This window comes from Kogia breviceps, chromosome 13 (genome assembly GCF_026419965.1).
Source record: "Kogia breviceps isolate mKogBre1 chromosome 13, mKogBre1 haplotype 1, whole genome shotgun sequence".
NCBI lineage: Eukaryota > Metazoa > Chordata > Mammalia > Artiodactyla > Physeteridae > Kogia > Kogia breviceps.
Window position 1 is genome coordinate 8,773,454 of NC_081322.1, and position 27,785 is coordinate 8,801,238.

At 47.7% G+C, this 27,785-nt stretch overlaps 2 protein-coding genes across 5 annotated transcripts in view; one reads left to right on the forward strand and one right to left on the reverse strand.

Moving 5' to 3' along the window:
- Positions 1-20,823, forward strand: part of LOC136792420 (uncharacterized) — a 50,039-nt gene extending 29,216 nt beyond the window's left edge. The window contains exons 5-7 of the mRNA XM_067011367.1: positions 767-801; positions 2,325-2,457; positions 17,697-20,823. Coding sequence (XP_066867468.1) covers positions 767-801; positions 2,325-2,457; positions 17,697-17,886 — 358 coding nt within the window. The 3' untranslated portion in view covers positions 17,887-20,823. The remainder of the gene's footprint in view (positions 1-766; positions 802-2,324; positions 2,458-17,696) is intronic.
- The window catches only part of KCNQ5 (potassium voltage-gated channel subfamily Q member 5), a 575,893-nt gene continuing 549,019 nt past the window's right edge, over positions 912-27,785 (reverse strand). For all 4 annotated transcript variants that reach the window (XM_059035950.2, XM_059035948.2, XM_059035949.2 and 1 more), the window contains 4 exons: positions 24,819-24,927; positions 9,871-10,002; positions 7,435-7,561; positions 912-5,162 (listed from right to left, as the gene is read on the reverse strand). In XM_059035950.2, the coding sequence (XP_058891933.1) occupies positions 4,257-5,162; positions 7,435-7,561; positions 9,871-10,002; positions 24,819-24,927 (1,274 nt within the window). In that variant the 3' untranslated portion in view covers positions 912-4,256. The remainder of the gene's footprint in view (positions 5,163-7,434; positions 7,562-9,870; positions 10,003-24,818; positions 24,928-27,785) is intronic.

Below are 27,785 nucleotides of genomic sequence, written 5' to 3' on the forward strand. Positions count from 1 at the left end.
TTACTTGTACCAGATGCTTGAAGTAGTCGAAAGCAGGGTGATGCAAGTGGGCACTTCAAGGTCTGGGAACCTGCTTGTACCCATGACGAGGGTAGAATCATTGTATGTATATTTTGCGTTTAAAGGCGGGACTGAGAGAGGCTGTAAGGTAGGTGCGAAAGCGTTTGGAAACTGTTTACGTTTTTGAGTTGGTCAAGCAAGCACGTTCCAAGTTTGCCGATTATTTTCACTCGTCTCCAGAAGGTGACAGGACAGGCAGGGAGAGCTGGGGGGGCTCCTCAGAGCCATGGGGGGGGGCTCACGCGACAGCCCCTCACCCTTCCTCCTGCGTCTGAGGCGGCTCTCTTAGGGCTCTGTTGCTTTGCGTTCCAGAGCTCTAACATTCTGAGCCTCCTTTCAAATAATTCCACTGCAGTTAATGGTGCAGACCGTGCAAAACGGCTAGTGGAACAGAAGGGGGTTGGCTCTAGGGCAGAAGGGGAAGAGCCCCTTTGCAGCAGAAGCCCCCTGGTTGGGCAGTGCTGGGAGGTGCTGCAAATGGTCTTTCTGAGCAGCCAGGGGTTCCAGCATTTGGGGACCTGCTGCTCCCCACTTCTTATCACTTGTTTAGCAAACCCTTTTATTATAGCTAACACAAGGCTTAAATGCGCTGGCGTCTGTTTGATATATCAAATAAAAAACATAAAAATAAATATTCAGTATAATATCAAGTTAATTTTTCTTAATGATACCCTCAACAACGTTTGCAAATCTCTCCTCTTCCCAGATTACCAATGATTTCTTCAGCAACACTGGAAAAAGGTAATTTTTAATTTCAACCCCAAATCTGTGTACGATCAGTTTCATCGACTGGGACCCAGTTAGTTCAGAACAAACCAGTTAGTACCAGATGAAAGCAGTCACACTAGCTGTTTATAGACATCTTTTTAATGTTTTACTTTAAAACAAATAATCCCAGTAAAAGAGAGCAAAGGAAATTACATTTGAATGGTAGCTTGAAATGGATATAATATTCCTGATTTATTTGTTTTCAGGAAACAGACAACTGCATTGTCATACAGACTTCCAGAACTGCTCACTTAAATGCACATAATTATATTAAATTAAGTTTCTCTTACAAAAACACAACCATGTCATTTTAAGGCAAAAAACAGCTTCTGGGGAGATGAGTTAACATTTACGATATTTTCTCAATCTGGATGAAGTGACCTATTCACTTAGCTGCTGAGTTGCATCATTCCTTATAGTTTGCTTTGCAAACAGGCATGAGAATTAGTCATTTTGTGCCTGATTTCCTCCTCTCTGTTAGACTTGTTTTACTGGCAAATTAAGAACGTTCAGAATCACTGAGTCACGGGGAGGCAAGAAAGGCACCTTAGAACAGGAGATAAAGACTTAAAAACTCAATCAAGTGTCTTCTTTAAACAAAACTTGCAATCTACACGTTAATTTAGTTGAACAAAATGCAAACATTTAGATCAGACAGAGCAAAATTTTTTAGTTCGTCTCCTAGAAGGGATGTTTGCCATGAAGCGTTAGCTTGATCAGCCCCACGAACTGCGGAAGGCAGACGAACATGGACTGAGAAAGCCGGCGGCTGATCAGCGCTCAGCTAAATTGTGCTTCGAGACGCCGTCTGGGGTTGACTGAAGGGACTTTGCTAAGTGTAAGTGGGAGGCCCCTCTCAGCTCCACCGAGAGGAACAGAGCAGACACAACCCTCCAGTTTTCACACAAGACAACCGGCTTTCGACATCCAGGACTTTTTGCGCTATAGAGTATGACAGACACAAAATGGTCACGGCTTGGATGTATGAAAGCTTTTCCTAACATGATTTACCACGCGGGGCTGTGGGTAACCCTCAGTGATGGGCTTAGGTTTGTTTCTGAATCTTCCGTCTTCAGCAATGCCGGATGAACTGTACTGTGTCTGAGGCCTAAAGGGGCCAAAGGAGGGGTCCCCCATACATTCAGAGTTCCTGCTGCCAGTGGGGTTTGATCCGGACAGAGTGTGTCCAAGACTCAGTGCTACCTGAAAGCTGCTATCCTGCCTCTTCCTTGGCTGACACCTGGAGAGGCCTGCCGTGCATGGCGGGGGTCTGGTTTCGGGTCAGAGGAGAGAGAGAGAGAGAGAGTGTGTGTGTGTGTGTGTGTGTGTGTGTGTGTGTGTGTGTGTGTGTGTGTTGAGTGGAGACATGGGTAGATGAAACATTGCATTTAATACTTTACTAATGTGTTTTGAAAATGAAAATAATGGCCTCGAAAGCTTGAGAACCTCTTCTTAACTGGAGTGTAAAATTTAGACTCTCTTCTGCTTATCTCCAGCACCCAAGCACACTCTGAATGACACACTCCGGGGAGTGTGCGAGGATCCCGGTGGGGCGAGAAGAGGAATCTTGCCAAATTTCAGTGTTTATCAAAAAGGACAGGATCTTAAAAGGCTGAGAAGCGCATTTTGGTGAGTGGAGAAGCGGTTTACTTGGGGATGTCGGCTGGTGAAGTCCAGAAGGGAACTTGTGGCAGGGAGTCCATAAGCCTGTGGAGAAGAAAAGGGGGGGGGAGTCTGGGGTGGAGAAACCCAGCTGGGGAGAGAGTTGGGAGGGACTTGGCGGGTGTCAGGGCATCTTCTGGCCTCTGGGTGGCCGGCGACAGCCCTGCTTGGTCCTCCTGGCCGCTGGGAAAGTTTTGCCGGAGGCAGCACTACCGCCAAGGAAAAAACTTCCTTTTTAAGTCCTTCTGTGGTGAGAGTTTAACCAGTGTTCTCTCACTTCTGGCCCTGTGGGTGCCGTTACCTTGGTTGAAGTTCCGACGGTCTGGGCTAGCGAGGCTGGTTTCTAACAAGCGCTCAACTTTGCTTCCTTTCTAGTACATACATTTCACCTTTGGTGTCCCTTGGTCTTTTTGCTGCCATGCTATATTATTAAGTGTTTTGATTCGCAGACCCCGCCAGTGTTACCTGACTTTGAACCATAAAAATGTTTGTACCAGGAAACTGAACCAGTAATTTCAGACTGGGGGCAACATTCTTGTGAAGAATATAAAATGTGCACTACAGTATAAAAAGTAAAGGACGTTTTGTTTTGGCCTTCCATATGCAAAATGTACTACCTAATAGCAAAAAACATTCAGGGCATATTAAAAAATAAATGCCTTTCAAAATTCTCTGCTTATATATAAGAAATAAGGGATGTTTAGGTAGTTGAGTTCCCTAGCAATATTCGTTTTCTAAAAAATCAAGTTCTTTTCTTTTGGTTTATTTCCCTCCCTCTCATGGCCCTGGAGGGGGAAGTCATTTTCTTGAGCTTCACTTGTTTCCCGGTGTCGTGTCTGGATGCTTTTCGAGCCTTTTCCATCCCCGTTTCACTCACACGTCTGCTCCCAGGATCCTGTGTGTATATCAGCCGCGCGAAGAGCCTCTCGCACTTGCCTTTAGTGGAGGGCGCTGCAGGGCACACAGATCAGCCCTGCCGGCCGGCTGTCCGCGGCTCAGGACTTGGTTTGCTTGCGTAGCAGCCGATGGAGGGAGCCGTCAGGGAATACGTTTCCACTGAAGTCAGATGTGTCAGAGAGTCAGCCTATTTGCCCCACTGGCCCTGAATTTCACTGTTTGCACATTTTCTAACCGCAGAACATTCTCGTCATAAAGAACATGACAATGACGTGCAAAGTTGCTGGCCACAGCGTTAAGTCACCAAAAGCGCACGAATTGACATTCAAATTACATTAATAATAAAATGCCTGAATAGGAACGGGTTGGCAAGTATGTCTTGAACAGGCAGCCGTTTCTGTGATTCCCCAATTCTGCTTTACTGGACACCCTATTAGCAGCTGATACTATGTTTACGTGTACGTACGTCATGGCCTAATTCTGAAACCGTATTCTGTGTTTTACCACAAAGCAGAAATGCCTGAAATTTGAAGGCGCTTACTCCCATCATTTCAAAAGACAGAGTCCAGTCTTATAAACGACCTGACCTTGACATTTTCACACATACCACAGCACCAGCAGTGTTGATTTCTCAGGAGTTTTAACTCGAGGTACCTTCCTGAATGAGGGGTAATGTTGTCCTACCTGGGAAGTTCAGCCATCCCCCGAACATGCATTGTCATGCAATTAAAAGGTAACGGGCTTGGAAACTGCCTTTCCTGCTCTTCCTGATTCTTGGGCATTCAATTTTTGAGAAGGGCTTCCCGAAGAGTTCATGCAGCGACACGTATGGCTGAGAGGCTGCGGGGCAAGGGAAGCGAACGAGGGCCTCATTTCAGCCTGGCGTGGGCCCGGCCGAGGGCCTCCGCGGCTCCCGCCACCGGGCCCGCGCTCCGAGATGATCGGGATCGTCCAGTCCTGAGGGAGTCCGACGCCAGGGCGGGTTCCCGGGCCGGCGGCCCCGCGTCCAAGGCGTCTGACCCGGTCTCCTCCGGACCCGCCTCTTCATCAGTTATAAACAATTTGGATTCTCTCCATTTGGGGTAAAAATCTTGGCTGCCCCTGGAGCCGCTGGACTCGCTCCCCGACAGCGGAGCGTCCAGGTCCTCCGCGGACCGGATCAGGTTCTGCACCGACGCTGACCGGCCCCGGTCCTGGGCCGCCGCGGGCCGGACGGACAGCAGGGCCGCGCCGTCCAGGTCGAGGCTCTGGCGCAGCGCGCGCTCCTTGGCCGCGACGCGGTCCTTGGCGGCCTCGAGGCGGGTGGAGACGTCGCGGAGGCCTTCGTGCGGGCCCGCGGGGCCGGGGGCCAGGGCCCCCAGGGCGGCCAGCGGGGCCGGGATCTGCAGGGTGGCGGGAGCCGCCGGCCGGGCCGCGCCCCCCCCACCCGCCGCCGCCGCCGCCGCCGCCGCCGGGCCGTCCCCTGGGCTCCCGGGTCCCTGGGTCGCCGCGGGGCTCAGCGCGAACAAGGTCTGCGCGCCCAGCTCGCCGGGCGCGAGGATGAGCTGCAGGCCCCGAGCCAGGCCCGCGCTGGCTGAGCGGGGCAGGCGGCCGCCGGGCGGGGCCGGGCCCAGCAGGTCTCTGCCGTCGGCCGGGCTCTGATAGTCCGAGGCCTGGTCACAGCCGAAAGGCGGGATCTGCAAGGGGGCCAGCGCGAGGGTCGACGCGGAGCCTTTCCGCAGGGCCTGCTGGTAGATATCCAGCAGGCAGTCCAGCTTGGCCTCGATGGACTGGACCTGAAAGAGGGGAACACGTACACCTGTTGGTAAGAATGTAGAAATAAGTCCGGCTGTGCCTGCACAGTGAAGTCCGGAGAGGCAAGTCGTACGCAGTCCTGACTCAGCACCAGCGCGGGATGCCCCGTCCAGCCGTGAGGGCGGGAACAGAGGGCTCAGAGGCCGGACACTGGCGTCCGTCCGCCTGGTCTCCACTGGCGCCCTTCTGCCTCCCCAGCCTTTAAAATGGATTTTCAGGGGCCTCCCTGGTGGCGCAGTGGTTAAGAATCCGCCTGCCAATGCAGGGCACACGGGGTTCGAGCCCTGGTCCGGGAGGATCCCACATGCCACAGAGCAGCTAAGCCCATGCGCCACAGCTACTGAGCCTGCACTCTAGACCCCGTGAGCCACAACTACTGAGCCCACGAGCCACAACTACTGAAGCCTGCGCGCCTAGAGCCCGTGCTCCGCAACAAGAGAAGGCACCGCAATAAGCCCTCGCACCACAATGAAGAGTAGCCCCCGCTCGACACAACTAGAGAAAAGCCCGCGCACAGCAATGAAGATCCAACGCAAAGATAAATTATAAAAAAAATAAAATTGATGTTTCAAAAACCATATAAGCGCTGTACAAAGCAACTTCCAGACCCTCCTCCCCGATCAGAATGCCCAGAAGGCATTCTGGGGCTCTACTGCTGCCTAGCAGGGAACTTATTCTGTAAGAAATCAAGACACTAGATACTGGGACTTCCCTGATGGTCAAGTGGTTAAGACTCTGTGCTTCCACTACAGAAGGCCCGGGTTCCATCCCTGGTCAGGGAACTAGATCCCACAAGTTGTGTGGTGTAGACCAAAAAAAAAAAAAAAAAAAGACCCTAGATATCAATCTAGGTGATTCTAAATTTAAAAATAAAGGTATAAAATGCTTGGAATATTTATAATTAAATTGGGGGAGCATTTTGATTTCTAAAAACTGTCTTTGTATGAGATGATACACTCTCAGGGTCAACATTCAGTGCACTACCATAGTTATTATGCTTTTTTAAAAAATTGACATAAGAGAGAGACAATGAAAATAACCAAAACACAAATAAAAAATTGATCTTTGTTATTCTACTGTTGGAAATCTATAGTTGTTTGCAGTTCGATTATTAATTGATGAGAGGAAATTTTCTCTTATATGGAAATCCAAGTGTTTTAGAGAAACACTGTCTATGCATAAAGAAAATTTATTTGCTCTTTCTTGATTTTATTCCTTTAAAAATCTATTACTCACTAAAATACATCCAGCTGCCTATAATCAGTTTTGATTAAAAAAAAATTCTGGCTATTTCACTCCTGTTAGAATGGGCATCATCAAAAAGATAAGAGATAACAAATGCTGATGTGGATGTGGAGAAACGGAAGCCCTCCTGCACTGTTGGTGGGAATGTCAACTGGTGCAGCCACTGTGGAGAACAGTATGGAGGTTCCTTAGGAAATTAAAAATAGAACTACCACATGATCCAGCAGTTCCATTGTTGGGACTATATCCAGAGGAAACAAAAATTAAAAAGATGTCTGCACCCCCATGTTCACAGCCAAGACTCAGAGACAAGTGTCCACTGCAGATAAATGGATAAATAAGTTGTGGTGTGTGTTTGTGTATCTATCTATCTATCTATCTATACACACACACACACACACACACACACACACACACACAATGGAATATTACTCAGCCATAAAAAACGAGGAAATCCTGCCATTTGCAACAACAGGGATGGACCCTGAGGGCATAATGCTACGTCAAATAGGTCAGGCAGAGAAACACAAATACTGTATGATCTCACTTACGTGGAATTTACGACAAAAAACAACTCCCTTCCCAAACACATAGAAAAAGGATCAGACTCATGGTGACCAGAGGCAGCGGATGGAGGGAGGGGACAGGAGGCAGGTGGCCGGAAGGTGCCGATTCCTAGTTATGGATAAACAAGTGCTGGGGGTGTGATGCACAAGGCGATGTCGACAGTTAAGACTGCTGTGTGGTACCCAGGAAGGTGTTAACAGAGTAGATCCTAAGGGTTCTCATCACAAGGAAAACACGTTTTTGTCTTTTCGTGCTTTCCTTTTTATGGTGTCTCTGAGATGATGGAGGCTAACTAAGCTTACTGTGGTCATCATTCACAGTATATGTAGGTCAGACCATTACGTTGTATGCCTTAAACTAATACAGGGATATGCATCAATTATCTCGATAAAACTGGAAAAAAATCTGGCTAAAAAGTTAAGCAGTTTAGTTGAGCTGTACCTGTTTTTCAACCTTGACCACTCGGCCGAGCATGCTGAGGTCATCTGTGGTCTCGTGTTCTGCGGTTATTTTCTCTCTGCTCTTCTTATCTGATGTGATTTGCCCTTTTCCAAGAATTTGATCCACACTAGCAGAGAAAGAGATCTGATTATGAGTGCTGAAGGTGGACACTGCCCTAGGCTGGAAGGAAGGGTTTTGAAAAGAAAAATACAATTATCTCTATTTACGTAAGAGGAAGTAAAAATGAACTTCTTCCAGTTGATGTGCTTATCTTCTTCACATGAAAATTACACGAGGTTAATTTTCTCATTATTCTAGTCCATGATGAAATCACTTATGGCTGATCTTCTGGAGGCAAAAATGTCCTTAAACTACCAAGTAATTTGTCTGTTTCCACCCCTGACCGGGTGTTTCTTGAATTCAACCGCTTAAAAATGACAAAATCACAATTATGACTATTTCATGTTAATAATAGATATTTCAATGACCATTTATCATACATCTGACATATGGAAGATAAATAAACAGATAAGAAAGCTGTAGTCTCCGTCTCAGGATTTCTAGTTGGACAGTATACACACATCACATAAGCAAGAAACTCCAGATTAGTTCTGCAAATTCTACAGCAGTTGAATATAGAAACACTGGGAGGGAACTATACTCAATATTTTGCAATAACCTATAAGGGGAAAGAATCTGAAAAAAAATAGATATAAATGCATGTATAACTCAAGCACTTTGCTGTACACCTGAAACTAACACAACATTGTAAATCAACTATACTTCAATAAAAACAAAGAAACAAAAAAACCAATTGAACAAACATATGTTAAATGAAAAAATGCTGTTTGTAATGTTATGGCATTCTCTCCAGGTCAGTTGATTTCTGGAAATTATCAATTTAGTTTAAAGATATTTTACTTTCAAAAACATTAATTCCTTCACCCTCGGAAAAATAAAACTTTACCTGGAAACCATAAATAATCACGGGAATAAATAACAGGACCCTAATTTACATTTAACCTTTGTTTTAAATGATTAAATGGACGCGATGTATGTAAACTATTTCTACAATGCATCATGAAATAAAATTTAAATTGCAGATTTTACAGTGTATTTTAACTAGGGACCCTATCACTATGAAGAAAAATAAAAGAAAACCAGTTACATTTGTAATAAACAAACAGGCAAACAAAAACGTGGGGAGCCTTAGGTAGTTCTGTGAAAGGACTTGGAAAACCTAGGCTACCTGGGCAGAGACTGTAACAGGACCACAGGTGATTTAAAACAATTTCCAAGGAGACCTAGTCAGCCTGAATTGGACTGACTTTCTTCCTTTCTGTGTGTTTTAGAACTGAATTATAAGGAATATTGACTCGACTTTCCAGTTTACTTTGTGTGCACAGGAGCACAGGCAGTCATGACATCTATTCCAACTGCCGCTCTACAAGGACTGGGGCATTTGTTCATCTCTGGGAGCCCGGGGTGCCCGGCACACATTGCAGGGTCAATACTTACCTGCTGAATGAATGAACGAAACAACTGTGATTTCTGTAACCGATGTTATAGAAATCAACAGGTGGGTTTTACTAAGGGCCTAGTATATGCCTCACCCTGGGCTAAGTGTGCTCTGGGCATAGACAAACGGTGAAGACTCAGTCCTTGTGTTTTAAGAACTGTTCAATCGCATGCTCGTAGCTTGGGCCTGACAGTGAAGCAAGACTGTTAAAAAATGAAGATGACACAACCAAACACGCGTTTGAAATAACATACTGAACTCATTTCTTTCGACCGCTAGAGAAATGCTCCCTGGAGAGATGGTGTGTATCTAGCGCCATGCAGGGCAGGCATGAAGGGAAGGGCCCAGACTTGGGCCAGCGCCAGGGGAACAAACTTCCCACAGGGAAGCAGTGTAAGAGCCAACCCCGCGTTTCTCAGTTTGACTCTCCGGCACAGTATTCCAAGGTGAGGAGCGCTTTTACTCCCTGCAGTGGACTCTACTCGCTTTAGGGGGTCAGAGGAGGGACAGGTCTGTCTCGGTGGGCCAAGTGTAACGCAGGAGAAAGACTAGCTTTTCTCTGAAGGATGGTTGGGATTCAGGCGATAACGGAAACGATGGCAGCACCAACCATTAACATTCCCCGAGCACCCGGTGACCGTGCATTAACTCATTCAATCCTCACCACGACCCTAGGCGGCCACTGCCAGTACCCCACTTTCACAGGTGAGACTCTGAGACACTGTCGATACTCTGAGGCTTTTAATGACTGATTTACATTTAAATAAAATCTACGTTTCAACGCAAAAGTCCAGCTGTTCACTAAAAAAAAAGAGTTAGAAACATGGAATTCAAGAGTTTTCTCTACTAGGGAGACGTTCCTCCCAGACAGTTTCTGTGCCTGTTCCTGTAGAACAAGTAACCCCCGCGTTGCTCACCGTGTTTGCAGGCTTTTAATTCTGCACAGCATGTCCAGGTGACCAGCAGAATACTGTTCGATGACGTCTTTTACGTCATACGGGCGTAATGTTTCCTTAAACTTCCGTTTTGCAACGTGAAACTTCATAATTCTGTAAGAGCAACATGCTACATATGAATCTTCATTACTTCACTAAAACAAGTCGCCCAAATGGCTCACTAGTATATAGAGGAAACTGGGGGAAAAAAGTCACGCATCAAATTATTTTAAGCTCCTGCAGAAATGCAACATGAAAGCCTGAGGTTACAGTGGACAATTTAAGAATATCTCCTGTGAGGCACAGCTTGAATGTAGAAGAACACACTAAAAAAGAGACTAAACATTAATACTTAAGTCTTGCACCTTTTTAACTGTCCATTGAATTAAGATCAAAGTCAAAATGCAATCCTACCTTTTCCATGTAACCCTAAGAAGTCCAAGATCAACACCTAGTGAATGCATCCCTATAAAAATATACAAGTTGTTCAAATGGTCTTTTATGTAACTATATGCATTTTTCAGATGCAGATGTGCTACAAAACTCCCATTCTCGCTAGGGAAATGTACATTTGTCGAGAAATTTATGAACATTTTCATAAATTATTTCTGTAGAATACTGCTCAATTAGCTACCCAAGGGTTGTTTTTTGTTTTTTGTTTTTTCAAACAACACACTCATCAACTAAGCTGGATATCTAAACTCTTCAGAGCCAGAGGTTTTATTTATTTGTTTATTTATTTGGCCGCACCGAGTGGCCTATGGGATCTTAGTTCCCTGACCAGGGATCGAACCCATGTCCCCTGAAGTGGAAGCGTGGAGTCTTAACCACTGGACCGCCAGGGAAGTCCCTCCTTTACCCACCAGAGGTCTTTTTAATGACAATATCTCCCCCAACATGGACTCCGTGTTTTAAAACAATATTTCATCAATAAATTCCATGATGCCACGAACAGCTAAGCTGCTTAAGATAACCAGTTACTGCAATAACTTGATATAATTCCTGGTCCTGGGGAAAGCAAAGCAGCACGGCATTTTAATGACTCTGGGCAGCCTTACTGCAGGTGAACGTTAAACTTGCTGGTGTCTGGAGGCTCCGCCCGGCTAGGGAAGGGGGTGACGGGCGGAGACAACAGCGCCCCCTCTTCTCCCCAGACGCTCATCCACCTCCACCTGCTCTTGTGTGTGCAGCCCCACGCCAGCCCTTCCAGATTCTCCCGTCATCGGAGCGCTCATTTCCCAGAGGTCTGTCCTGGCACGCTACCCCAAGTGCTCAGCTCAAGCACGGACCTCTCGAGGAGATTCACTGAGGTCAGAAGCTCTGTCTTTCATCCCAGCAGCTCATAAGATCCCCGGCAAGGATCAGCGATTCAGTTACACGCTCGCCGAAGAAACGGATGGGGACCAGCTCCTCTCTGGTTGCCCAAAGCTGTTTATGCTGTTCTGTGCCAAGACAGACTCCTGACACCTTCTGAACGGCATCAATCTGAGTTCTTCAAGGTGCATTTCAGGGAGACCATGAGATTCTGACTCTCTTTCGTGAATACCAAAAACTTTCTAAAGTAAAACAAATTTGTGTATTCATTAATGATTAGGACCCTGCCTCATTCAGAAAAGAATCCTTTAAATAGAAATGCTTCTGAAAACCATGAAAATAGAATATTCTTTTCCCTCAAATTACTAACATAATTAGGATTTCACAGAACAACTAAATCACAAATTATAAGATATCATTATGAGGAAGGAAGGAGAAAGGAAAAAACATGGAAAGTCAAGGAATAAATGACACCATAACCCAGCAAGTACCACATGTGAAGAGAGTGCTAATAGCAAAAGGAAACTGTCCAGGGTGAGGAGGGGAGAGCCTGGTGGGAGAGTAGTTCAGTTGGCTGAATGAGTGTTATATATCACAGGACCATCAAGAAAACAGATGAACACATGTGGTTAAAGTCTAAACAGTATAACCTTAGTTTTCTGTTCCTAAGAGACTGCTGTAGCTGCTTCCCAAGCTCCTGCGTGCCAGGCTTGCTCCAGGAGGGCAAGGATGGCGGGCGCGCTCCCTGCCCACGTGGCCACTGTACGATGACCCTTCTGAGCCAAGACCCCGGTCATCAGGGCCGGGCGACTGGAGACGTTTATACCATCCAGTCACCTCCGCCTCCCCCCTCCACCCAATCCCCTCGCCTTTCCAGGGACTGCACTCGGTTTCCGTGGTTGAAATCAGAAGGTAGAGAGTGGAAGATCTGGGAGACTAAGCTAAGCCCCCTCACTTCCCTGGGCCCGCTGGATGTCTAGAATGGCTCCGGTCTCTGCCCACGACGAGCTTGACCCGAGTGCTGAGGGTCCATGTCCTGGACACGGAGCTGGACGGTGGGAGGTGAAGGCCTAAGAGTTTTCCACCTTTGATATTTGGGTCTAGCGAGGGCTCTGGAGGTCGGGTAACCTGTCCAAGGTCACACAGCTAGTACGAGGCCGCTGTTGCCGATACCCCGCTAAGCTCGCACCACAGGTTGGCTCCTTGGGCAGGCACACTTGTAAAGGTTCAGGGGAATGTCCAGCTGTCCACTGACCTCCTCCTGGCTCCTCTGCGTACCCTCTGACCCTCACACAAGTAAACCCGAGGCCACGTTAGTCTATTCATCTCACCGCCAGCTTTGTCTTCCCAGGGGGTCCAGTGCACCCTGCCCTTGAACTGGCCCCCTTCCTTCTCTCCAAGGCCCCTCCCAAGAATCAGGCCTGGGCCAATGTGGGTTCCCCACCCCTAATAATTGTAATGTTTCCCATTTTGTCGCCAATTCTAGGGGTCCTCTGCTTACTTTACCCAAGTTGCAGGATATACACACTGGTCTCATTGGTCACTGGTCTGCTTTACTGTGTACGCTTCCCAGCTACCAGCTGCCCATGGCGTGCTTAGCTTCTGCGAAGTGGAGTGAGTAGGCCGTTTTCTGCTTATTTGCAGGAAGAAATGAAGCCCAGAGTTCAATAATTCTAGATCTCAGGAAAGACATGAAGGTGATGCCAATTGAGGAAAATGTCCAAAGTGGCCATTAGACTATGAATTTGAAAGGCCTTTAAATTCTTCTATGTTTTTTCTCTCCCAGACCATTCCATGACAGGTGCTAAGCCTTCTGACTATGAGGTGAAGGGAAAAGGTGAGAGCTGGGGTTGGAGAGCCCCGAGTTGGGAGGAAGCTTGGTTCCCACAGGCAATCCTGAATGTGATGTATCTCTGCCCCCCTCACGCAGCTGGATGCAAATCAGAGGGACCCGAAGTCTAGACAAGGGGTGGAAGGTTCTTTGTGTAAAGGGCCAGGCTGTAGGTCATGTGATCTCTGCTGAAGCTGCCCATGTCCGCGCACTGTGGCATGAGAGCAGCCACAGGAAGTACGTACGGACACGAGAAGGTAGACGTGCTCCGGTAAAACTTTACTTACAAACACAGCAGCGGGTGGGCTCTGACTCCACCCTGCCGTTTGCTGACCTCTGGTGTAGACACAAGGAAATGCCTTGAGGCCAGGCAGAAAACTTTAATGGACGCTTATAGAAGAAGTTTAATATGATCTATGCATTGCCTGGTAGAAAGGAGTGTTTGGGCAAATCATTCCAGAGTAAAATTCAGACCTTTAGAGTACGTTTAGTGATTAAGATGACAACACACTGCCAGGCGGCACTTGGCAGTAGAGTCTGCGAGATGCGGACTCCTGTCAGCCCCGATCTGCAGATGAGGAAACTGAGGCCAAGAGCGGCGAAGTAACTCGCCTGAGGCTAAACAGCTGCTAAGTGTGGGACCTGGGCCAGCGTGCCTCCAGTGCTGAGCTCTTAATCACAATGTTTACTGTTGTCTTAATGTTAAATGTTAGTATTTTAACACAAAACAACAGCACAGAAGAGGTACTTTGGTATGAAAGGGCTCTTTTTGCTCGCACGTCTGGCTATACGTAGTGAATGGCTCGTTCTTACCGGTTCTGTTGGAAGGGCCTTCGGAGGAGGACAGAGGCGGGGCAGTAGGTTGCATTCTCACTGTCTTTTCCTCATGAGGGCAAACTGCACCCCTGGAGCTAATACAGCAGCAAAGGGCAAAAGACCCTGAACCCAGTCTCCTCCGATGCTGCGTGTACCTAAGAGGCTAGGAATCCAGGAGGAGACCTACGCTCGGAACAGACCTGCTCCGCTGTGACCACTAGAGGGGGCCAGAGATTCGCCACAAACCTCAACTGGCAACTGGCTTGAAACGGAAGAAATCTGCTCAAGCAATTTTCTGAGCACGAAGAAATAACCAAAGCAAAGTTAAACCCCGGGTGGAATATAGGCTATATATATACACAACACATGTGCACTTATAAGGAAGTGTAGGTGCATTTGCTGTGCTGCCATGAGTTACAGAATCTTGCAAAAGTCTTGTCCCAGGCCTCTTGAGTCGGGGTAAAAACCCTGCATACGAATATGCAGAGATAAGAACGACTAGAAAACAGAAGCGGCGGTGATTGTGCCACCAGCAGACAGACGGACGGGCGGCCAACAGCCGGACCTCGTGCGGGCGGAGGGCTCCGCCGACTGAACCAGGGAGGCAGCTTGATGGGCTTCACGTAAAGGCAGCAGAGTCCCCAAGCCCCCGCTGCCCCTTGCCATCGGCCAGGGAGCCTAAAACACGCCGCAGCCTGGGTCCCACCTCCAGAAACGTCATTTACTTGATCCAGAGGCTTTATAAACCTCCGTGGGCGACTGGATCCTGCAGCCCAGGGTGAGAACGCGGACAGGCGGTGGGAATGGGGTGGGGCCGGGCTGGGGTAGAATGGCCTCCACGCGAAAGTGTCGGCGGTCTGCGTCGTCTTCCGAGTCACACAAACCGTGCCCACGAGGCGGCGCGTCCGTGTGCCTGCGTGTCGGACCCCCCGTCGCACACAACCCAGTGCTTCCTGCCCCCGCTTCCGGAGTAAGACCCGAAGTTCCACGCAAGAGCCAGCCAACAAGTCCCATTAGCTTCTCAAGGACTGCCTTGGAAGGGGAAGCAAGTGCCGGGTGCCGGGTCCATTCATCCTTTCAATAGTCAGTCATCGAGCTCCGACCGCAGTGGGTGGGTGTGCGGGCCCTGGCTGTGCTGGGAAGGAGCTGAAGCCGCCTCCAGGGACCACGTGGTCCCCGTCCGCCCCTCTGCGGCGTCCTGGTGGCAGGAACAGTCCCCTCGCCAGGAGCTCTAACAGGACTCGAGAGCCCATGTGCCCAGAGCCTGGGGCCCTGGACCAGCTCGGGGTGGTTGCTTCCCTGCGTGACGCTGGAAAGAGGGGACCGAATCAGTCACTCGTCACACATTCACTGAGCGCCTACGACGTGCCAGGCTCCGTGCTGGAGGCCGGGGATTGGTCAGGAGGGCGGGCCGACAAGGAGAGGAGCGTGTGCCCCAGGCTTCTCCCGCATGCACCCCCATCTCTGGGGAGAGATGGTCAAATCCCTCAGGGCTCAGAAATGGCCGCCTGATGTCCCAGACCTCATATGTTTTTGGCGTGGATGCGCCCCGCTTCATGTCGGTGCGTCGTGTCCGTCACCTCTACTGATGAGCGTTCCACGCCCACCTCTTTCGCTGTTCAGCAAATTCAGTCCCCTGATTCTGACTCCCCAGGAGAGATACAGCATCTGTCCGCCTGAAAAGGAGGGGCCCGGGGCTCGTCCTGCAAGTGACCCAGGGCCTCTGGTCGCTGACTCTCTCGGGGGGCCGCCCTCTCGAGCCTTTTAGAGTCCAGTCAGGGGTGGTGCTGATCACGGGGCAGATGCGGCGGCCAGCTGGGCTTAGAGCTTGGTAATGTGGGTCACCAGCGAAGGCGTGTGGCTCACTAGTTGGATGGCTCATTAGTGTTATTTTCCTGTTAATACATAATCGTGACTCAGTAAAACAGGTCTGCATTTGCGTATACGGCATCCAGACTTTGAGACTCCTTGAAACTAGTTATAGAATCACATACTGAGACTCCTTTACCATCCTGTCATCTCAGACTGGGCTACTAGCCAGCGACTAAGGAGCCCCAGGGCTGCCTGGATGTGCTGGCCTGTCTCATTTTCTTGCTTTCAGCTCTTGACAGAGACGTAAATTAGCTCCACTGTATACAATCTACCAGATGTCCTCACTAAAGGGGCAGGCAGGTACCTCCCTTGGCTGACTTAGGGGTCAGGAAAGTTCTATGGTCCCATTGTTCCCATCACTGGGAGTAGGGTTTTTCTTCTAATGCTTAATATTGTTTTATATTCAGGATTTAGTTAAGTTCTCCTGTTCATTCTGTTTGGTCTTCTTTTAAAGAGATAAGAGTAGTAAAACGCAAGTAAGAACCTCTGGATACAAGCAAGTCTACAAATGGGTAACCTTCCTTCCTAGGATTTTGTAAGCACTTATATGGGAACTACATTTGGGCATTTTATTTTCCTACGAGTATTAAATCCTGTATAAATTTTAAAGTGTGAAACAAATAAGTAAACAAAGTGCCCATACATGCTGATTGCTCTTGAATAGTTTTTGTCTCAGCAATGAATAGGAGATTCAGTTTAAATTATACCCAAACAAAAGGTTAAAAATTAGATGCTGCAAAGTAAGTGCGTTTTCGGTGACCAACACACTGGTTTCATGCAGCCTCAGGGCAAAATGCGGTCACAAGCAATTATCTTCAAAACAGAAACAAACAAAATGAATATTCCACGGCTTCCCTGATGGCGCCGTGGTTGGGAATCCGCCTCCCAATGCAGGGGACACGGGTTCGATCCCTGGTCTTGGAATATCCCACGTGCTGAAGAACAACTAAGCCTGGGAGCCACAACTACTGAGCCCGCGCGCCTAGAGCCCGTGCTCCACAACAAGAGAAGCCACCACAATGCGAAGCCCGCGCACCGCAACGAAGAGTAGCCCCCGCTCGCCACAACTAGAGAAAGCCCGCGTGCAGGAACGAAGACCCGATGCAGCCAAAACTAACTAAATAAATTTATATATATAAAAAGAATATTCCAGGGAGTATATTAGCTGATTTAAAAAATCTCATAAATGATCCATAAAATGTTCCCCAGCAGCGTCCTGTACTGTCATGTGTCACAGACTTGGCTGTCAAGAATGACTTCACAGCGACTTGCAAACAAAGACTCACCATCTCTGCTAAAACAGCAGAGACGCCAGCAGCAAAGTTAGGGACTGGTGATGATTAAACAGCTTGCGGATTTAACAAAAACCCACAGTGGCAAACATGTGCCTCTTCTCTATTTGCGGGGTATTCTTGCCTGAAGTTTGAAGTGAGGTTTAAGAAGGATGCAGAGCTGAAAATACATTTTAGAGGAGAACGTGCACGCCTCCTGGAGTAGGCGGAGCACAGGGCGAGAAAACCCGAAAACCTCAGCACTCGCCGGGTGACAGCAAGGCCCGCTTTGCACACCCTCAGAAACTGACAAGTCATCGGTGGCTCTTCGCTTGGCTGATCGGACCCGAGCGATTTTAGAAGAGCCTCTGAGTCTTTGCTAGTTGTAAAGAAATTCTTGACGCCTCACCTAGGTTCCTATTAGCGTGAAAGAGTCTCACAGGTAATCTGAAGGCATGGCTTTACAATCTGGCTTCAACCTCTTTTGCCTCTACTGAGTTTTTCTGCAAAGCTCCCGGTGACTTCCTTGGCGCCGCTTCCCAGGGACCTCCTGGAAAGGAGTGCGTCCCCTTTCTCTTCTTGACCTCCAGCAGCCTTTCATACCGCGGGCCGCTTTCTGCTCCCAAAGCTCCCCGCCCGTCCTCCTGGCTCCTTCTGTCTGGCTGCCCCGGGGTCCTCTCATCAGCGCCTTCTCTCTTCCGCAGCTCCTCACGGTGGCTGAGCGGGAGATTCTGTGAGGACCACCGTCTCTCTTGCCTCCACGCTCTCCAGGGGGCGCTTCTGGAAACCATCCACGTCTGCGCGGACGACCACCAAGGCTGTCCTGGTTCCAGGAGTCTCTCCTGGGCTTCAGATCCAGGGCTCCACCAGCCTGCTGGGCGGCCCCTCAAATGACACTCGCAACAGTGCGCCGTCTCTACCCGCCCCCCTGCCCCAGCTGCCCTCGCCCCGGCGCCCGGGCGTCCGTCTCACCCTCGATTCCTCCGCGCCATCCTCTCCAGCCGTTAAAGTCCGAACCCTGTTACTGTTTCCGTCGGAAAAGCGCCGGCGTCATCCCTGCTTCCCTTCACCGTGACTGCGTGGCCCCGGCCCCCGCAGATCCAGGGCCTGTGGCAACGAGTGTCCCGTCTTCCCAGCTCCCGCGCTGCAGGCAGAGTCACCGTCCTCGGTGCGGGAGCGCCGCGCCGGCCTGGGGGAGTGACTTCCGCACGTGCCAGCCCCGCGCCCTCCGGCTCTCCGGACCCGCGCCGGCTCCTCTCGGCCCGGCCTCTCCTCCCCGCGCCGCCCCCTCGCTCTTGGTCACTGCAGCCGCCTAGACACACACGCGGGGCCCGCACGACGGCCCCTCCCGGCTCCAAGCAGGGGCCCCTCCCTCATTGTTTGCCCCTGTGCCCAACGCACGGGAGAAGTGATACATCTTATTTCAGCGCAGGATCCGACCCCCTGGGAGGGTCTTTAAAGGGCGTCCTGAGGCCCGTGTGGATGGGGGCGGCAGAGGACGGTCACGCCCACCTCTCAGGTCCACTGGACTTTGTGGGACGGCGCTGCGCGGCAGCGAGTCACCCACAGGGGCTATGGGGACACTGCCTCGTGCTGGGTGAAGAAAATGCCCTTCCAGCCCCGAATGGCGGCGGCGCTCTGGGCGAGTCCTCAGCGCACGGCCTGGTGAGGAGGAAACTTCAAAGGGAAACAGCGGGCGCTTCCTGGGGGAGGGGGTGGGGCAGGCAGGCAGGCTCCTTTCACGTGGGCCGCGACTGCAGGGGGAGCTCGGAGGGGACGGGTCTGGCCTGAGCGGAGGATGGGCAGGAGGCCCAGAGCCTGGGTTCCCATGCTGCCCGGCACTCGGCGCTCCGCACACGGTAACCCGTGAAATCCTCACCGCAGCAAAGGTCAGCACCATGCCCGTCCCCACGTCACGATGAGGAAACGCCACAGAGAGGCGATGTGAGTTGCCCCAGGTCGCACAGCGGCACGTTGGGTTTCATGGACCACCTTCCGGAGCAGCCCTGGGGGGCAGGGGGGCGGGAAGAATTAGCCAGTGAGGCCTCCTGAAGTCAGGCTGCAGCTTCAAGGAAGGACTGGGAGTCCCGTTAGCAGGTGCAAACTGTTACCTATAGGATGGATAAACAACAGGTGCTACTGTACAGCACAGGGAACTATATTCAGTATCCTGTGATAAACCACAGTGGAAAAGAATATAAAAAGAATATATGTATGTGTATAACTGAGTCAGAGGGAACTATATTCAGTATCCTGTGATAAACCACAATGAAAAAGAATATGAAAAAGTACATATGTGTATAACTGAGTCACTATGCTGTACAACAGAAATTAGCACAACATTGTAAATCAACTATACTTCAATTAAAAAAAAAAGAACATTAGAAAATAAGATTCTCTGAGTTTTCACCGCAGACCTCATTTATTCATCCGATTCCCTGGAAGGCTGGGTCTGCCCGGGGGATAAGACGTCGCGTCCAGGGAGACACAGCACGGGGGTGCGGAGATTACAGCGCAGGGCTACCAGGAGATGTAAGGAACAGGACACACCCCACAGCTTCTGGGCCAGCTCTCCTCCACACACTGAGTAATCGCCACTGCCTGGTTTTGGTTCTCCTCACAAGGAGAAGAGGTTGCACCATATTCTGACTCATTTCTTGCCGACTGACAGAAAACACAGTTACGTTAAGCAGAGCCACGGTTACTGAGGATCTCGTTAGGAGCGGCCCTGACCCTAGATGTAGTGATTCTATGAAAAAATACTGGTGAGAAGCAGGCGAGCTTCGCCCACAAGGTTCCCACAGGCCAAGCTGTTTCCCCAGCCGCCCAGGCCTGTACACAGCCTTCGTGTGCTGTCCTGCTGTGCACAGCTGAGAATTTATCCAGCCCGTGCCGTGCGGTGGGAAAACAAATATAAACATCTTTTGTATTTAAAAAAATGATTATTCCAAGACCCTTTTATAAATGTAGAGTTGTATTGACTATGACCTTTAAAATTTATTATTTCAAATACATAAGCATGTCTTAATTTTTGCGTGAAAATTTGCCCAAGACTCACACTTATGTAGTGTTTCCACAGTGCCAAGTGCAAGCTTGAAAGGCAAGCTAGTCAACCTCTTCAGATATTCCCGGGTGTCTGATATTGCAGAGGATTGTCCGGGTAACTGATGGGCTTATTTTTAATCTGAAAATTTTGATATTGTGCCTGGGAAAGTATTTTTTGAACAGTGATAGAAAAATTGGTGTCTTGCCATGTGTTATGGGCTGAATTGTGTCCCCTCCAAATTCATATGTTGAAGCCCCAGGACCTCAGAATGTTACTGGCTTTGGAGATGGGGCCTTCAAAGAGGAGAGTAAGTTAATGTGAGTTGTTAGCACAGACCCTAACCCACTCTGACTGCTGTCTTTATAAGAAGGGAAATTCAGACATAGACACATACAGAGGAAAGACCACGTGAGGACACAGTGAGAAGGTGGCTGTTTGCAGGCCGAGAGAGGCTTCAAAAAGAACCAGCCCTCTAAACACCTTGATCTTTGACTGTGAGCCTCCAGAACTGTGAGAAAATAAACCTTTGGTGGTTAAGGTGAAACCAGTTGGTGGTATTTTGTTATGGCAGCCCGAGGAAGTGAATACACCGTAATACAGGGGGCCCTGGGACAACATGGGTTTGAACTGTTTGGGTCTGTTTATATGTGCATTTTTTTCAATAAATATATTGGAAAAATTGTTGGGAGATTTGTGACAATTTGCAAAGACAAACGAACTGTGTAGCTAGAGATGCTGAAAAAGTTAATAAATATATGTAGATACTAGTTGATCTTTACCTAACCATGAGTGATATTTAATATAAAATTAATAATGTGTTAGTTTTCTTACTGTTTTATGACTTTACTTTCAAAGAATTTCATTACTGTACAGCATGCCTCTCTCTCTCATAATGGGAGAAACTGCATATCAGCCTATCATCACAGGGAAGTGGTTTTTTAAAAAATCTAACGCTGTTTCCATACTGTATTATGGATGTAAGTATGATACTGTGTGCAATAAAATTTTTAATAATTCATTCATTAGTGTACAAGCTACCACGAAGCAATCATACTGCTGCTTCTTCGTTATCAGTGCATGAATCGTTATACCTGTAAATAAATATGTACTTCTTTTTCATGTTATCTTTTCGTTTTGATGTCGTGTTAGTAACACATATGTAGTGTTTTGTATCGTGTAAGACAATTTTGATGTAGGTACTGATAGATGATTCATCTTGTAAGCATACTTATGTATCAATAAACAGTACAATACTGTAAATGTATTTTCTCTTTGTGATTTTCTTAATAACATTTTCTTTTCTCTAGCTTAATTTTTGGTAAGAATACAGTATATACTACATATAACATACAAAATATGTGTTTATTGACTGTTTATGTTATCGGGAAGCCTCTGGTCGACAGTAGGCTATTGGTAGTTACGTTTGGGGGGAGTCATAAGTTACATGCAGATTTTCTACTGCATGGAGGGTCGGGGCCCCTAACTCCTGCATTGTTCAAGGGTCAACTGTATAGTGGGAGTTGGGTGTGTAGAATGTTGAAGAGTTTATCAGTTTGCTTGTCAATCTGTTTACTTCCCTGCTAATTTCATCTTTCTATTTAGAAATTACTTTGTATGAGTGGATGAAAAGAAATTTAACATTATTTGAATTAAATCATTAACAAGATAGATAGAACTCTAAAAATAAGTTCAGGGCTTCCCTGGTGGCGCAGTGGTTGAGAGTCCGCCTGCTGATGCAGGGGATGCGGGTTCGTGCCCCGGTCCGGGAGGATCCCACACGCCCCGGAGCGGCTGGGCCCGTGAGCCATGGCCACTGAGCCTGCGCGTCCGGAGCCTGTGCTCCGCACGGGAGAGGCCACAGCAGTGAGAGGCCCGCGTACAGCAAAAAAAAAAAAAGTTCAATTTTCACCCCCAGAGATGAGTTTGAAAACACATTTCCAACAACTTCACGCACTCCAACTAAATAATATTTTGAAAAAATCTGTGGTAATCCTGGAGGAACTATACAAAACTAAGTATTCTTCTGTCTTTTAAGGCATAGTTTGGAAATATCTAAGAATAGCTGTTGTTCACTACTATAAAAAGTGATGTCATTCATTAAAAAACAAGTCTCGGTGAATTTAGGTAACAGAATCCAGATGAATTCAGAGAATGACCTTAATCATCTCATTGCCCAAGAATATTTACTCTCAAAAATAACTAGAAAATGAATAAATATTAATAACTGAAAACAAGAATTCCTACTTTGCTCTTGTGAATGTAATCATATTATTTTCCATGCTGTCATCTCATACATATTTTCTGTTACCATTTTAATTTTAATTTGTCTCTTAGGAGAAAACTATTATTATTGTAAGTGCTACTAGAAGACAAAAGGCATGTTCAGGTAGTCATATTAAATAATCAAACGACCAAAAGAGAACAAGGAAAATGCCAAAAACAAAGTCGCCATTTTAGAGTTGATTAATAGATGGTCCGCACTTGCCGTCAGTGACATACACAGAAAATCCTGTTTAAGGTGTGCTGTGAGCGGTGGGCATGTTCTGGCAAAAAGGACTCTAGTCAACTGATGTTCAGTTCGTTATGTAATTAAACTCATGAAAAGGACACTTTTGCATATGATTTAGGGACTCATACCTGCAAATCCTTTTCAGAAGTGCTAATTGTAGTGGTTGGTCCTTTAATTTTTAGAAATTAAGTTCTATCATGAGTCAAAGATTTCCAATTAAGTTATTAACTACTGAGTGTAGTTATTATGTTTTTATGGAATCCAACTATTTTAAATGGAACTTAGAAGTGATTAAAAAAAAAACGCACTAAGCAGAATCAGGATACAGGGAAGAAAAACACCCCATCAAGAGTTATGAAGTAGCAAGCAGAAAGCTTCCAAAATCCACAAAAAGGAGAGACGTGTAAATAATAAAGTCCCTGTTAAAAATAAGAACCAAGAAAGAACTCTGAAGAGCAAGGGAATCCTGCAAAGGACTTTACAAAAATCAGTCAAGTTTCCAGAGGAAGGGATAATAACAAAGTAAATCGCAAGCTGCTGCTCAAGTGCTGAGCTGGCAGAATAAACCTATTTCATCTTCTTTTTTGCAGCTCAGGATTCTTTGTGCAGGTTGCGAGCCAGAAGCAGAAACCTTCAGAAGGTCTCGGGAAATGACACAAATTGGGTTAAGTATGACTTTTAGGAAACTTAATCTGGTCCCTTAGATAAGATTTTACTGTACTTGCTGCAAATTAGACCAGGGGTCTCTGCTGGCTGTAAGGAATGGATGGAAAGAATGTCGAGGTCACTTCAGGGCCAGCAATGCCCTGTAGGGCTTCCTGCCGTGATGGAAACGTACTGTGTCTTCTCTGCCCAACAAAGAAGTCACTGGCTATGCGTGGCCACTGAGCACTTTAAATGTGGCCGTACCACTGATGAACTGAACTTTACATTTTATTCCATTTTAATTAATTCAAATTTGAATCTCCCGGTGTGACCAGTGGCTACAGTGTTGGACAGCGCAGGACACATCCTTTCCATCCCTTTAACCGAAGGCTGTAGACCTCATTTTACTTCGTATCCTTGGGTTTTCTGGGATTAAATATTACCCAAGGCTTCTGGGATCCCACGGGGCAGGGCGATCCTATCGTTGTCCACACTGGGAGACTTTGAGAAAGACATGGAGTGTCAGCAACAGTCACGATGAGACAAGAGGCCCAGGACACACGGGACGGGACGGGGTGGTCCCTCACCCACGGGGTTGCTGCTCGCAGCCTCTAGGGGGAAGTCACTGGGCTTGACTTCGCTTCTGTTTAGGTGGCTGCTACAGATAATGTTTAAGTACCTTCTGGGCACACATTTTCATCATATCGTGATTTTCTCTGCCCCCATAAACACTTACCAAAAGCTTTATAACTCACCTCTACTCTCCCAGTGACCCCCGACCACCCAGTATAGCAACGTCTAACAGGACGCTCAGACCAGAAGTACATAATCCATCATATTGATGTCTGACCTTAGACTGAGCATCTGAGTAGCTAAACTGGGTTGGATACTTTCAGCTTTCCTCAGGCTTTCTGGTAAGAGGCAGGAAAAGCCAAAAGAGCAGAGGCCTTTCTTTGCAAACAGTCCCTCTGCATTCCCCGACAGATACACGTTCTCCCAAAGCGATGACACCAGGCAGGCTGAACAGCAGCCGTGCATTTAGTCCGGATCCTGGATGGTGTGGGGGAGCGGATCCTGGAAATACAAGTTGCTTGGGACCCTCTCAGTTTTCTGCCATCAGCAGAGGAAGCGTGTTACCGTCAGACTTTACAACTAATTCTATTTCAGCAGGACAGGAGCAACCCCCTGCAGAACACACAGGCCTCCCATGTTCAGAAGTCAACCCGCTTTTAAATAGCAAAGACGGACTCTTCTTCGACACGAAATGCAGAAGATGGATTGAAGCACCAAGATGTATAAGTAATTTAAAAAATACAGTTGTATCTATACGCAGATGTCCTTAAAGCAACAAATTCACACAACGAGCCAATTCTCAAGTAATCTGTCCAGTATGGCCTGGCTTTTCAAATCCCACCCACCTTTTTTTTTATAGCCCAGCTCGTGTTGAACACAGTCAAGTTTTGTATTAAAAAAATATTTCAAAATTTAATAGGCACGTGGATGAACAGGACAAGAGAAAGGAATTATTGCGGGAGATTTACCTGCAGGAAAGAGAATTTAGCAACATAGTGATTCAGATAATCAGGGGGAGGTTTCAGAATCATTCTGTCAGAGTTTTTCACCCACCTGATCGCCCGAATGACAGTTTTCAGCGGTGGGGTGAGGTCCTCCACGGACACGTCACACTGGCATCCTTTGTCATCATACACGTCGTCGGTGCCAAGCGCCGTGTCAGCTGCAAGAGAAAAGGGCCAGTTAGGTAGCAGCACAGCGGCAATTTAAAACTTGTTACCGAACTGGTCTCACATAGGGATGGCGGGGAACTCACAGACTCACTCGGTTTACAGATCGACACGTGTAAGGTCGGCCAATTGTTTTTCCCAGTATTATTCTTTCTCCTTCTCCTATGACCTAACCGATTTCACAGGGTTTGACAGGACTGCCTTTCTGAGCTGTTTCCCACGGGGAAACGGGGCTGCCGACACACTTTCTTCCCGGTAGAGGTGATGGATTTGTGCCGACCCACTCATGCTCTTTTGCCCAGTTCTTTTGAAACTAACAGCCAGAGTTTAAATAACAGCTGTCTGGAGTTAGGAGAGCAGTTTTTGGACATTTAATGAACTGGCCTGTATATATAGAGCTTGAAGCCCATGGCAGTGACCCGAGTTGTCCCACGCCCTGAACGAGTGTGCTGAGCGTTCGGATCCAAGCACACGGACTCCCTGGCGGTTACTGGACATGGGAAGCCCAGGACAGAGCTTGCTGATGACGGCACTGCCACGGCCGAGGGCAGATTCTCAGACTGGATAAGAAAATCAGTTTCCCGTAAACCGAGCCAAGTAACTTTCGGCTTAACTGCAAAGTCTGACAAAAAGGCAGGGTTACGATAAACACCAAATTACTAAGAATTTATAAAATTAATACGGAATAAGCATATCACTGCAGCTTGGTTTTCAGTAACAGAATATTGAAAGCAGGTTAAAATTCCTGTAACGAGGAAAAGGTTCAATAAGTATTGGTAAGTTTATTTAACGGAATATTGAGAATCTGTTAAAAACGATGACTAATGACTAGAAAACTGTCACAATATATTATTAAAGAAACAATCTATATCTGGGATTAAGAATGATTTTATATTTTTCTGCTTGGCTATATTTTCTAAAATCTCTGCAATGAACATGTATGATCCTGGTAATAAAGTAACAAAAGTGTACTCAGGAGAAAAGAGTTATGTAGCCTCCAAATACTACTTGAACCTCTTTATTTATTATGGTTATTTTTTATTTTGGCCACACAGCTTGCGGGATCTCAGTTCCCGGCCAGAATCCTAACCACTAGGCCACCTGGGAACTCCCCTATTTGAGCCTCTTTCAATGTTGACATAACGAAGGGACTAAAACTGCTTTCTGTCTCCTGCCCTGATTAGTGATCATCTACTACGTCATAAAAGAAGGAGACTTGGCCGTGGGCTGTCCTGGTTGGGTTACGGGTCCTGAAACGCTGTGGGAGGCCCTTCACTGGAGCAGTGCTCGCACCCGGGATGCAGCCGGTGCACTGCTCCATTCAACAATTCACTGTGTTTGCTCCGTTTGCGGTGTGCTGGGAGCAGGGGTGGTGTGGGGAAGAGATACAGATGGGCCTTCATAGCTCTCTGGCCCTTCTGGCCCCCAAGCCTCCTAAGTGGGTCCTCCAGAACCACCAACTCACAATAACAGTCATAACAGCAACCACTCGCTGACATGTATGCCAGGCGCTTGGACAAAGCTTCTGCACCTATTAGTTTTCTTATTTACAGCAGCTGTACAGGTTGGTGATGCTATGCCTGGTCTTTAGACGCTGATATTGAGGCTCCGAGAAGGTAAGCATAATAATTAAACAGCATAAAAGTCAGGGTCCGTTTATTGTTGTGAGGTTAGTGGAAAACTTTTTCCGCAGGTAGGTGCTGTCACGATAAGCACAGAAGTAAAATGGTGAAACTACAATGTTCACACGGACTGTAAAGTGCAGCGGGGAACGTCCTCAACGGCGACAGGACAGTTTCCTCCCTGCCCCCGTCCTGCACCCCAGTAAGACCTTCTGTCTCTCTGTCGTAGTTACGATTAGGCTGGGCAGAGGATGGGAGACATTGTATCCAAAGCCATTTTATTAGGGACTTTCATTATACCACTTATAACTTGATTATTCAAGGCATAAATCAAGCTCTCAGTCTTTAAAAAATTTTTTTCTTTTTGTAAGTTTGGTCAGGGCAAACTAATAGGAAATACATCTTTGCTGCCATGTGTTGAAGCAAGGGTGAGTTAGAGAATTTTCCCCCTTATTCCAAAGCCACAAACATGGGGTAAATGCCATCTTTCTGTTTTGTAAGTATCTTGAGAAGTCCATATTCTTTCCAGTGAGGTTAATGACAATTAAATGTTCTTCTCATGATTCCTAGAGGCTTAAAACAACTGTGTGACCGCTGAGGCACCTGGGCGGGGCTGAGCTTCCAACCACGGCTGGCTCTGTGCTCTCTGCTCTCCAGCCACACTGCTGGCCCTCTGCCCTGGCATTTGGAGAATGTGGGTCACGGGAACAGGAGCTCACGTGAGCACCAACCTGCGAAAACCCAGTCCTGAAGGGCCGCGTGCCAGAAGCGTGCGACGCTCCCTGAGCCGTGCTCCGCGTGGGCGAGCCTCTGTGTCTGGTGGGCCTGCCCTGTGCAGGCCCCATCTGTGCTGGGAAGAAAGGAAGCTGAAAATACAGCCCTCTGTCTCCCCCAAGCTGCTCTGTCTCCTAGTAATTAGCTGTGTTCAAGATTTGCTTTCAAATACTTTGTTCCCCCAGGTTTTGGAAACTCGATTCCACAGTTTTTGGAAAGAACCACTTGGACCTTACATGATAGAGAGGAGGTAAAGAGAAGATTCTGGAAACTCCTGCTACGTCCAAAGCCCGTCTTCCTGTTCCCACTATAAATTTTGCCATCAACATGCAGGTGTTTATGAGAAAAAGGACAGGTAGTTTCTGGTTCTTTCTCTTTGTCACCTGCTCTTACAGATTAGATTTCTTGACGAAATGATTACAATGGTTTTCAACCTTGGCTGCATGTTGGAATCA